We start from the raw sequence: 12,669 nt of genomic DNA on the forward strand, positions 1-12,669 counted from the left end.
ATGTACTGACCCAGTGTGTTGGTATATCTGCTCTGCAGCTTGTCCTTTACCATTTGAGAAGTACTTTTCCAGTGGGAAAAAAGGGTGAGTTCTCACTAAACATGGTGGTTCAAAATCAGCCTGATGCCTCGCTGCTACATCCCAAACATCTGCTTAGAAACGGAATGTGTTGTGCAGCACTGGCAGACACAAGTCCTCCAAAGTCAGAGGGTTCAACCTCACCAGCTGCTGAAACCAGGCTGCACTGTTGGGCTGTTCTCCTTCTTGCCCTGGGAGCTTTGCTGACAACTATCCTAAGAGTGGAGAAAACTACTTCTACAGCAAGTACTTTGGTGACTGTATGTCTAGTCTGAGTTCACTTAGAGTGTATATACCAGTGGGTTCACTGTGGTACAAAGCCTGCTATTATATTTGGTACGAAACTCATTAATGCAGACAAAATCCAAACTTGAGATTGGCTTTTATGTAGTTAAAAAAAAAAATACAGTACAGGAATATAAAAAGAAACTATCCAGTGCAAATATCTTTATACAGAGGAAATGAATACAGTGTTTTAAAAAAAGCTTTATAAAACAGGCTTAAAAATAGCAATTACAGGTAGTACTATATGGACAATGCATACCAAAGTACTTAATGCACTAAATAATTTCATAACTAACTTTATCTGTTGATAGTCAATACCTTAGTTACTGACGAAAACCTTAATCCATGTGAGTATTATTAGTTAGCATTCTTTATAATAAACTACCATGTGGAACCTCTGTAGGATACACTGTTGGCTGAATTAAGCAGAACAGAAGAGAATGAACACATTAAAAATAAAACCAATGCTGCCACCCCCAAATATACTTTTATGAAGGATGTGATCCAGAGCTGATTTGCCTGATGGACAGAATTCTAGTTAGTTTTCCTTTAATTCATATTTGGAAATTTGAGTGATTGCATTATTGATGATAGTAGTCATTAGTGTCCAGCTGAGTACTGTATTGGACAGATTTTTAGAGTAGTGAGGGCTGATGTGAGGCCGTATTATTGTGCACTGTGATTTCCTGCCAAGAAAGCATCTTGGGGGAAGGGAGTGGAAATTAAAGATGACATGAATAAGTGAAAAGCAAAATTGTGAGGTTCCACTATACTGGTTTAGGGGAAAAAAAAAAGCAGCTTAGTGTTACTTGGTTAGCTACCAAATTTAAATAATCAAATCAACTAAACTAATACATATAGCTCCAGCACACATTCTGCAAAATTGAGAGTCTGTGTGGTAGGGCTCTGCTCTTGTTGAAGGCAACAGGAATCTGCATTGCTGGAAGCCAGAGATAGGCCATTGTCCTAAGAGACCCGCTTTGTACAAACTGTGTTTGGCTGGGTAACTTCCTGCATGGGAAGTTCTATTCTGTTCGTTCTACGGCTCCTCATCAGGTGAGAAACTAAACACACACTTAGCAGGGACATAGTAGCTGCAGCTCCAAAACCTTACATGCATTTGCAGTTCTTTTATGCAGACAGATGTGTGTGTGTGTAGCATTCTGGTTTGGAAGTCTACGATATATTCCTAGGTGGAAAATCCCCATTTTACAGTACCTGCTTAGAAAACCCCCCAAACAGTTTCACAGTAATGAGGCCCTTCATTTGTTTGTCCCTGAAAAAATACAATTGCTTTAATAATGTTGAATAAAAACCTATTCAACCTGTTTAGAGATCCAAAGAGACCTATGTTTCTATCTGGGGAGATTTACAGTATTGGAGTCTGAACATTCCCCTGATCTCCACATTTCCTGCCCTGCAGGATATGTTTCATTGAGTAACACTGAGATCCTATTTACAGAAAGAAAAAACAATTTTGCTGCTAGCTAGAGCAAATTCTAGCACGCCAGAAAGGTGCCTGAAATCATCATCAGGCTGTTAAAAAACGACAGATGAAACCAGATTGTGCATCTAAAAACCCTGTCTAATGTAGAAACTCAAGTATGCAGTAGAAGACTACAAAAGCAAGAATAATTAATATATTGGAAAGAAGGAAAATCATGCCTCTTTTTGAAAGTGATGGAATAATTTCTAATATTAAGTGACGGGCCATCTGTTCCTCCTCTCCTCTGCTGGGTAAGCATAAGCATGGAACATCAATAAAGATGTTACAGGAGGGCCAGGCAAACCAGCCGGATGGAGGTGCAGGAGGGCATTAAAAACATTCCTTCCCAATGCCACTGGACCTCTCCGTCACAGCGGATGGTGACCTTGAATGCTTGTTGATGAAAACAGTACAGGAGGAGAGGAATGAAGGAGAAACTGGGGATAAAACCACTTTTTAAGGATTGGTCTCTCTGGATAGGGAGAGGAGTTGTGTCCTAGAAGACTCGAGCAGGTCCTCGAGCAGCAATTTTTGGGGCACAACTGCATGTTAGCAAGGATGGCAGTGCTGGGGGAAGTCAATATATGTGATCTGTGTATTTCTTTTTAACCCTTCAGCTGTCAGTTTTTGTTTCTTCATGTCTTTTGAAATTCTAGTACAGCTTGGATGAACAGCTGTGAGTTCTTCTTTGTCCATTGGCAGTCTCTTGATGTCTATCTGCAGTGGGAAGGAGAAAATTCGTGGCTAATTTGAACTTAATACACAAAATCTTCATTTGGTTCTGATCCATAGAGCTCAGCTAACATTTTAAACCTGGGTCCCCAGTCATTTAGAAAGTCGTAATCAATATCTGAGTCTGAGGAGCTGGATTCCAAAGAACTGAGAGATTCTGCAATGGACTCAGCACCTTCGTAGCCATAAATGTGAAGGGTGTCGTATGGCAGCAAATCCCTGTCATTGTCAGCTTCATCCTTCTTAACCTCAATCATAATTTCCATTTCTCCAGCACCAGAAGTTACATTTCCAGGAGGCTTTTGGACTTGTGCATATGGAGAGGGAACTGCTTCTGGCTTTGCACCATTCTTGCGGACAGAGTTGAGTACAGACACATCATAGCTGGTGGTATCCATTTCTCCACCACCTTCTTCATCGTAAGTGACGAGCTGCTCATGAATCTCTGCCACATTCCTCCCAAGACCACTCAAATCCTTCTTGTGTCTCTTTCTTAGAAGAATTAGCAATGTGATTACTGCAAAGAAAACTTAGATGAGCATGTGTAAATAGAGAAGTAAGGAAATAAATTGCATTTAAGTCTGAAGTGTTGGGCTATTTCCAGTGTGATTTTTTTTTTTAACACATGAAATTGAAAAAATAGCTTAAAATACTGTTTAATTGTAGGACTTGTATCATCTCAAAGCAGTTCAGTCTGTACAGGAATTGTACAACTGACTCCTGAGCTGGAATTACAAGTACAGATGTGTAGTGCAACAAGTTCATTGAATCAGCTGCTGCCTCGAACTGGTAATCTTTCAGTGCCAGGTGTCAAATGCTACTTATGTGATAATTACAGAGGAGGCCTCTTCTCAAGCAAGAAAAAATGTTGCTCCTTCTCTGACAGGTTCCAAATACAGCAAATAGGCACTGGGCAGCTGATTTATTACAGATTAATTTACATATATATGTGCTCACTGTACTGTTTGAAGGGTTTCTACAGTAGTTTAGCCTTTGGAAACAGGAATCCTGTTGTTATTACCCTAGCACAAATTTCCTGTTTTATAGCTGCATGCGAGCCTGGTGACAGTAAATCAAGTATACTATGCATATGTGCAGTAACCTTTCCAGTGACTCAGCCTTTCCAATAGAATGAACAGCTTTGTAACTGAAACTATGCTAACAGGCCAAATAGCAAAAGCAAGTGAGATGAATCAGATAGTTACAGTATTTCTGCCTTCATGGCCATTTTATAGCTGCAAAGCTTTAGTAGATCTCAGTTAAGAAAGAACAAAATAATCCCCACATTTTAAGTCAGAGAACGCTACAAAAGCCAAATACTTACCAATGATTGTGAAGATACAGATAAAAATTGCCACCAGTGCTTGTATACTAACTCCAACTTGTTTAGCTCTTTCCTCACAAAATGTGAAGTTGCCTTTTTCATTACACTTGCAGACACTGATGACGAGTGTATTTGTGCTGCTCATCTCAGGATCACCATTGTCTGAGATGATGATAGGCAGGTAGTGGATTTTGGCAAGCTCACGATTAAACTGTCCATATTTGACAGTGATATTAGCTGTGTTATCTGAAAGAAGGAAGGACATTTAATTAAGTGATAATCTTCACCAGATTTTCCTTATAGATTATCAGTCAGTTGGGGCATCTTCCCCTTAGACAGAGGCAGCCTTTGGGGAGCCCAGTAAAACTTGGATGGCAACAAGCAACAGGATTTTTTTCCCAATAAGTTAAGCCTTTAAATATAAATAGTTACTTAGCTCAGCTAGACCAGTCATAGGTCATTGCTACAGCTTTTCTTCCCTGTGTCCTAGTGTCTCACTTTGGCTAGCTGAGAAAATACTTTGCAGGGATACGCTACCGTAGTTCTCAACCAAGGAGAAGTTGCTATCTTCTGTGGCCAGGGAGTATTTGAAGAACCCTCTAGGTGGTATTTCATCCTTGTCAGTAGCTGAAATCCTGATGACTACCTACAAAGATGGAAGAGAGAATAATTTTCAGTATACATTGCTCCCAGTGATTTTAAGTTGGATCTGGGCTGTGTATCCTGTATAACCCTTCAGTAAAGGGTGGGACAAAGGTATCTTGTGGTGCTCCCCTTCAAATTTTTTCAAGGCCAGTAGTTTCCTTGTAGGTCTTCAAAAAGAGCAGTCTCACCCCTTCCTTCACAGGTGGGAAACAAGTTAAAGCATAAAAAGGTCTTATGCTCTAAGACATACGGTGTCTTAGAGCAACCCAACATGGCTGTCTTCTAGTGTTCAAGTACAACTCCTTCATAGAATGTCACAGAGGCTGTCACTCCTCAATGTCATGTTTGTTTTTTAAAACCTCTGGAGTAGATTAGTTGTATAAAATATAAAAAATTTGTATGATTACATCCCAAAGAGATTTTAAAAAGATAAATTAAAGGTGAAATACTACCACATGCTCTAACACACTCCATCAGAAAGTCCAGCCTGTGACAAAGTCTTTTAGTTAAACAAACCTCAAATAGAATAGAATCACAAAATATTTATGGTTGGAAAGGACCTTAAGATCAGCTAGTTCCAACCCCCTGCCATAGGCAAGGATACCTAACCCTGGACCATGTCACCCAAGGCTCTGTCCAACCTGGCCTTGAACCTGCCAGGGATGGAGCATTCACGACTTCCTTGGGCAACCCATTCCAGTGCCTCACCACCCTCACAGTAAAGTACTTCTTCTTTATATCCAACCTGAACTTCCCCTCTTCATGTTTGAACCCAAAATGTATGAGCTAAATACTTGTGTCTGAGCCCAAACATCTGAACCCACTAATACTAACAGTTTGTGCCTGCAGGTACTTGCACTTTGATGAATACTTTTAGTATTTTGAAATGTTTTCATTCTCTGACTCATGTACGAGCATTTGTGTGATAAAACTGAATTGCTAATTTTTGCTTTGCAAGGCTTGGCTGTACTTCATGGTTCAGTTGCTGATGCATGTACATACTTCGGTGCCTGGAGGGAGAGGAACTATGCAGCCCATGTTTGTAAACAGATAAAAGTCAGTATTCCAACAGTGTAAAGTCCTGAAGGGAGATTTCTGACCACCGACATTTTGGAAATCAGTGAAATGATCAGGTGCTTGGATATGAAAACTAACTTTTATTAAGAGACATCTTTTGCTTGAGCTTGCAAATAGGTTATTCAGGTTTAAGAGAAAAACTGTCCCTCCCGTCTCACCTTTCCTGGTGCAGCATTTTCACACACTCTGGGTTCCTCAGGATAAACAAGTTCTGGAGCATTATCATTTTCATCAGTAACTATGACATGAACTTGGGCATGTGATTCTCTGTCAGAAAGACGGCCTGAAATGACAACAACAGTAGTACAGGTCTCTGAGATGTCTGAAATCTCAGTGCTGTCTAAGTCTCCCTCCTCCTTTCCACTGTTTGTGTCCACCTCTTTACCTTATGCATGACAAATATGGATTGTTTCTAGCTCCATCATTCACTTAAACTTTTCCTTTGACAGATTAAGATATTTTCCTAAAAAATCTCCTGTTAGGCTAAATCATGAAACATCTGTGAGGAAGAAAATGGCAATTTCTTGTGACTTCCTGAGTCTTCACAGTATGTGGCTATCCAGCATCGTTCTCTGACACTAAGGCAATGGGCACAGAACAGGCTGTGTCTATATTATTAAATACCATTCACCCTCCAGAAAAGGATGTCCTCCCCTAAATGCAGTGCATTCCTGGCCCCAGGCCTGCCCAGCTTCCTGAACCCGAGGAAGGTACATGGGGATGCCTGTGCAGAGATCCTTCTGGGCATTTGTATTTACTCATCTGATTTGGCAGATCATTGTATAAACCCTGCAAGCATCCCTTTCATTTGTAGCTTAGTGGAAACAGGCTGTCAGGTTGCGGCTGTCCTTTTTTGGTAAGATGCAGTCCTGCTGTAAAGCTGTACACTGATTTCTGTCCAATAGGGAAGTGGATAGCACTTACCATCTTCAAGGATTTCTTGAGCTGCAACAGTGATGTTGTATGAGGAACTGAATTCTCTGTCCAGGGGCTTGGGAAGTTGAATAATTCCAGTATCAGATACCCTGATATAGTCCCCATTAGGACTAGCTCTTCGTCGGATAAATCTGGGGTTTTGTGTAAAAAGAAATAATGTCAATGCAAGGGTGATAATACTGTGTTTCTCTTAAGTTCTTCACCATGGAAAGTCAGAGAGTTTGTGTGTAACAAATTATGTGAATATCTTGACCAGGCAGTCTGAGAATATTTCCCTAGAATTACACAAGCTGTGAAAGCAAAACATCTCTCTTGGAAAAGTTTCCCAATTATTGTCTTTTGCTGTTTCAGATGTCTGTTTTCTTTTCAAAGCACGTGCTTGAGAAAGTTACAAGACAAAATGTAACCATAAATTATAACCATGTAAAGATATCCAGGATTATGCATTTTACCGTAAATGTTTTTTTTTTTGTGCAAATGTTTTATCAGTAGGTTTGTGTGGTAATTACGTGGGTGAATGTAATTTATGTTTGTGTTTTTTAGTTACCATGTATATCCATGGGTGCAGTGCTGGAAAAATCAAATTGGCATCCAGATTCTCAAAAATAGGGCCAACGTCTCAGTTCTGTGTCAAATTCTTGGAATCACTCATTAATCGTAAAGGAATTCTCCGCTTTAAAATAGAATTGCTAAAGCTGGGGTCATGTTACCTGATTTTCCGTTTAGCTGCATCAGGGTCGTGTGCCCACACTGAACCAAGTGTTCTTACTTCTGCATCATTTTCCCTTACTTTAAATTCATATGGTAGTTTAGTGAAGACAGGAGGCTCATCAACGTCAGTGACTTCAATGGTGACTGTTGAAATGCTCCTAGAACCACCGGCTTTAAAATAGCGAAGATCAACTGTGGGATCAGTTGCTTCAATGTCAAACCTGTATTCTGCTACTTTTTCGAAGTCCAGGGGCTAGGAAAAAAAACCAACACAGATATTTTGCCTTCGGAGATGTTGAAATAAACTTCGCATTAGTGAATTTAAGCTGTGTGCCCTAATTAATGTTTAGAAATATTACCAAATGGCATCTTAGCTAGTCTCTTGGGAATGCCAGAGCATTCCCAAACTGGTTTTCATAGAGCAGCTTAAGCAACTTCTCGTTTTAAAGAGATTCATCTACCATTCTAAGTTCAGTAAGTACTTCTTGGTTTAAATAATTTTCTTTTTATAATTCTATAGCTACCAAAACTTTAGCTTCTTTTTCTCAAAGGCTGGGGACCAGATTCTCCTCTTCTTGGCTGCTATTCAAGGCAGACTTCATAGCTGCTCTGACTGATAGCTGGGACATTTAGTGATAAATGACATCCGTTTCCCTGGTTTTCCCATTGACTGAGATTAGGAAGGGGATCACACAATGGAAGGAAGGCCAGGAGCTAGGGCAGTGAGAAATGCCCAAGCCATCACCCATTTCAAAGTTTGGGTCCCTTTGCACTATCGCCTGAGATTACAGAAGCATTGTGAAATACACAGGAATTAATTGTGGTGACTCTTGTTTTTCTCTTCAAGTAGGCGCTGCCAGTGGAAGTCTGCTCCAGCTGTTTATCTAACAGTTGAAATCTTATCTCACATGGCTGCATATTTAAAATGTGCATGGCCAAAAGCATGTTACAAAACAGTGGGGTGAACTTTGCCCACTGCTCGTTGAAAGATGAGCTAATTCCAAAATCACCCAGCATGCGTATGCGTGGGGTCTTCTATCCTTCCTCCTCTGGGCTCTGTCCCTCCTCCTCTGGGCAGATGATGCCAGCAATGCATTCCTCAGGTCTTGGGCAGACCAGGAAAAGGGCTGCATTTGGGGCAGGAAAGCTGTTTGCATCCAGTAAGACCACAGCTGAAGAGACCTCACTGCTGGTCTTGGAATACATGGTAGTTTTCTCCTTAAAGCTTTATCTTCTTAATGACATTTCTAGTCTTAACAGTTAGGGACATTTGGAAGTGAAAACTACATTCCTGTCAATCTGAGGATTACACCCTCCTCCTTTTTTTTTATTTTTACTGTAAGTCACTGAAATCAATGAACTGTTTGTAGCCAATGCTCTGCATAATGCAGGAATGTCCATTCCTTGGTACAAATGAAGTGAGTCTGAGAACTAAAAAACAAAGAACAAACCATAATAAAGGCTTTGGAGAGTCTGGGCTATCTTAAACAAGGAATTGGTGGGGAAGCTCTGAAAACACCTTGAGGAAAGCAAGGGAGCTGTGGCTTAGGCTGGAGCAAGTGCCAAACTGTAAAGAGCACATTTAGAAGTGGTCAGGTGGACTTGTTCGCATTTTCTACTTTGGTTTCATTTGGGCTACAGAAGGGAAAGATTCTTTGAGTCAGTCAGTTGGTTCAGCTCTTAAAATCACTGACTCAGATCTGAAAAGTCAGTTAGAACAGAGTATCTGAAGCTTGGGAGGAGCCCGAAGTGCATAAGCTGAATATCTGACATAGTCCCCATTGCACTCTGCAGTAATTCTAGATTTTCCAGGGACTGGCAGTGGAAATCAAGAGGTCTCCTTCTCACAGAGCCTGCAGAACAGTGTTTTTAGGATAAATGTGTTTCATGCTGACTTCCACGCAGTTCCATTTTTTTTGCTGCTAATACTCCCAAACTGAATCAAACCCTTGTTACACATGGAAAAACAAAATAATCTTTGTTATAGGAAAAATACCTTCTTTGGCCTAATGATTCCTTCATTTGTGAATGGATTTGCTACAATTTCAAAGGTGTCCCTGTAGTCTCCTCTGACAAAACTATATTTTGTATTTCTGTGTTGTGGTTCATCAACATCTTCCACTTTGACTCTGCCAACTTCTCCTCCTATTGAAATGTTCTCAGGAACTTTAAAGTGAAATGATGCTGTTAAAAAAGCACAACAAAAAGAGGTAAAGTGTGTACATAGAAGTTAGAACTTAGTTAAGAATTGTTCTTAGTTTATAAACGTACATAAAAATGTTTCCTTGGGAAATCAGCATTGTGTATCTCTGGAGGAAACACTTTGATATATTTTTTTAAGAAAGTGTAATTAATTCTTGAAGTTGTCAAAATTGTCATCTTGTACGAAGTGATGAAGTTAATATTCATTTTTATTCCTTCCTCTAGGTGTGTGCCACCCAGGAAATGTATACCTAGGGCTGAAATACGGAAGACCTTCTGGACATGTAAGATTCTTTTGTCCACTCTTAAGAAAAGTGGAATTATGGTGAATTAAACATAAATTTGTTATAGTTATGTCAACCCTTGGTTTCCAAATGATGCAGCACTTGGGTTATACTTACGGTGTTTGAATACAGGGAAGTTGTCATTAATGTCAGTTAAAGTGATAATGACTGTGGCTGTGCTGGAATCCCCAGAAGACCCTGGACCATCTTTTGCTTTAACAATAATTTCATAAGTTGATTGATTCTCTCTGTCTAAATCAGCCCTTGTTGTAGAAATCACACCTTTGAAAAAATAACATTGAATATGATTAGATTTTGCAGCATGTCCAACATGTCTTAATCCTGACAGCAAATTTCTGCTTTATGCCACACATTCAGCTCCAAGTAGCATTTTTACAGTAGTAATTTTCCAAGGCTAGAAATGTTAGAAATCTTTCTACATGATGGAATATTTGGGGGATTTTGTATAATACCTTCCTTCAAACTGATTTTTGCTGCTTAGAAGCAGTCTAACAATGTCTAAACTTGGTCACTACAGCATCTAGAGAGATTGAGCACCACATTGTCCGAGTTACTTGCTCCACAGGACTAGTATGGTTACAAGTGATATTGGCAATATTTTAAAAACTGGATGAAGTTTAACAAGAAAATTTGGGAAGGCAAAGGAGTGAGTTACTGATCACTGAATGCTTCCTTAGAATTTATGTATTCCCTTTTCCTGTTTGCTAAAAAAAATGGTAAAAAAAAAAGCTGAAATGTGAAAATAGGAACTTCAGTTAGCTCCTAGTCAGTCTCTTCATCAATTAGAAAAAAATAACATTTTATCTTCTCATTTAGGTCACAACACTTGATATCCTGACTTTACTAGTTCATTTCCAGAGGCAGGCAGTGGTATTGTATGAATGTGAATGAAAAATCTTTCTAAATTATGGTTAAAATTATACTTTTGAGTTATTATCTGCCTTATCCAGAATGAAAAAGGCTTAAAACTGCATTTTATTCTAAGTGTAAGGTAAGGATAAAGTGTGAGGACATTTACGTGTGTGACCTACCAGAGTCATCAACTGTGAAGTATTCGTCTCCTTTAATGACTTGGTAGGTAACTGTGGCGTGACCTGTAACTGTTGGGTCATCAGCATCTACCGCTGTCACTTTGGTGACCGAGGTTCCTAGAAGAGGGTTTTCAAAGAGCATATTTAGTATAAATTCTGGTTTTTAACCAGAGACAAGAATGGAAATGAGTGATGGGAGAACATACCTACTGGTGACATTTCTGGGACGGATCCATTGAATACTTTTTGTACGAACACGGGGACATTGTCATTAATATCATAAACCTTGATAATGAATTTGGATGGGGTTTCCAGCGACTGGTTGGTTCTTCTGTCAATAATGAGAGCTGTCAGCTCATACTCTGCTTTCTTTTCTCTGTCTAGCCTCTCAAATGCATATACATCACCACTGGTTTCTTCCACTTTAAAAATGGTGTTGGCGTATTCACCTTCAATGATATACTTAGCATTGTTGTGCCTTACACTTGATGTGATCTAGAAAGAAAGTATAATTCAAAGAGGTAAAAGTGGGCTTTGGAACCCAGATGCAACACAGTTTCTACCAGCAGGCAGACATGATGAGAACTTCTTCAGACTCAGTTTGAAAACTGAATAGCCATCGAGACTGATGTCAGCTGGAGTATTACTGAACAAACAGCACCAGAGCAGCTATAGCCATACAATAATAGAATCATAGAATGTTTTGGGTTGGAAAGGACCTTAAGATCGTTCAGTTCCAGCCCCCTGCCACCAGCAGCAACACCTCTCTGTAGACCAGGTTGCTCAAGGCCCTGTCCAGCCTGGCCTTGAACACAGAGGGATGGGGCAGCCACAAGTTCCTTGGGCAGCCTGTAGGGTTGTAAGATGAAACTTGCATCCAGACTGAAACTTGCTTGCTTATATTTCAAGAAGCATTTTTTTTTTTCCAGATCATATCTTGTATTTCCTAAAGATATAAATTGTTCATGCAGTTACATACAAGTCATTAACCTCACCATGTCTGAAATAAAGTGTGCCTCCACATTCAGCTTGAGCTACTCTTGTTTGCAAGTAACCTTTGGAATTTAGAAGAGATTTTTCTTAGATTTCACAGAATTACAGAATCTAATCTATATTCAGGGCTATTGGTACTATTCAGTATTATTACTTAGCATTTAGCAGAACTCCTGCCATAGCTGACAGCTTTGTTGTGTTTAGTCACATGCAGTTTTTTCTAGTCAGTCCTTAGGCTTGTGTTGTGGCAGTAGGATTAAATTTCCACCTGAAGGATTTTAAAATTTAAAATTATATGCAATGAAAGAAGGATGGGGTAAAAGGAACAAACATTAATCAGTTTAAAAATGTAATTCAATCCAATGGTTTTGCACATTATTTAATCTACAGGTAATCTGATGATTCTTCCTTTTCTATGTACTTTCACCCAGCTAAGAGCACTGATGGAAGGTTTAAACCACAATTTTCCATGCAGTACATTAACATTCTTATTTTAGCAAGCTATTCATCAGTAATTGCTGGGTTTGACCAAGAATTTCTAGTCTTTTGTTACTGATGTTCTCATCATTTGCAGCTGCTTCGTATTCAGGATTTCATGTATCCTGCAGTTGTCATTTACTGTTGAACATTCTTTCATTTCTGTTTTCTATTTTGAACCTCGTCATTAAAATTTTCTTCCCTTGTACCACATATATACTCATGTTTGTGGCTGCTGGGGCTGCTGAAGAACAATTTAAACTCTGGAGATGTAACATAAGAAAACCTCACCCTTGTCTCAAAGATGGTATAGAATCATAGAATAATTAGTGTTGGAAAGGACCTTAAGATCATCTAGTTCCAACCCCCCTGGACATGGGCAGGAAT

At 39.5% G+C, this 12,669-nt stretch overlaps 1 protein-coding gene across 1 annotated transcript in view; it reads right to left on the minus strand.

Moving 5' to 3' along the window:
• Positions 1–2,266: 2,266 nt before the first annotated feature.
• The window catches only part of CDH5 (cadherin 5, type 2 (vascular endothelium)), a 29,582-nt gene continuing 19,179 nt past the window's right edge, over positions 2,267–12,669 (minus strand). Inside the window, exons 3-12 of the mRNA XM_010013295.1 lie at positions 11,019–11,307; positions 10,813–10,929; positions 9,878–10,042; positions 9,271–9,458; positions 7,274–7,527; positions 6,552–6,694; positions 5,786–5,910; positions 4,443–4,551; positions 3,906–4,151; positions 2,267–3,110 (exon numbers count right to left, since the gene is read on the minus strand). Coding sequence (XP_010011597.1) covers positions 2,605–3,110; positions 3,906–4,151; positions 4,443–4,551; positions 5,786–5,910; positions 6,552–6,694; positions 7,274–7,527; positions 9,271–9,458; positions 9,878–10,042; positions 10,813–10,929; positions 11,019–11,307 — 2,142 coding nt within the window. The 3' untranslated portion in view covers positions 2,267–2,604. The remainder of the gene's footprint in view (positions 3,111–3,905; positions 4,152–4,442; positions 4,552–5,785; positions 5,911–6,551; positions 6,695–7,273; positions 7,528–9,270; positions 9,459–9,877; positions 10,043–10,812; positions 10,930–11,018; positions 11,308–12,669) is intronic.

This window comes from Nestor notabilis, unplaced genomic scaffold (genome assembly GCF_000696875.1).
Source record: "Nestor notabilis isolate BGI_N333 unplaced genomic scaffold, ASM69687v1 scaffold3644, whole genome shotgun sequence".
Lineage (NCBI taxonomy): Eukaryota > Metazoa > Chordata > Aves > Psittaciformes > Psittacidae > Nestor > Nestor notabilis.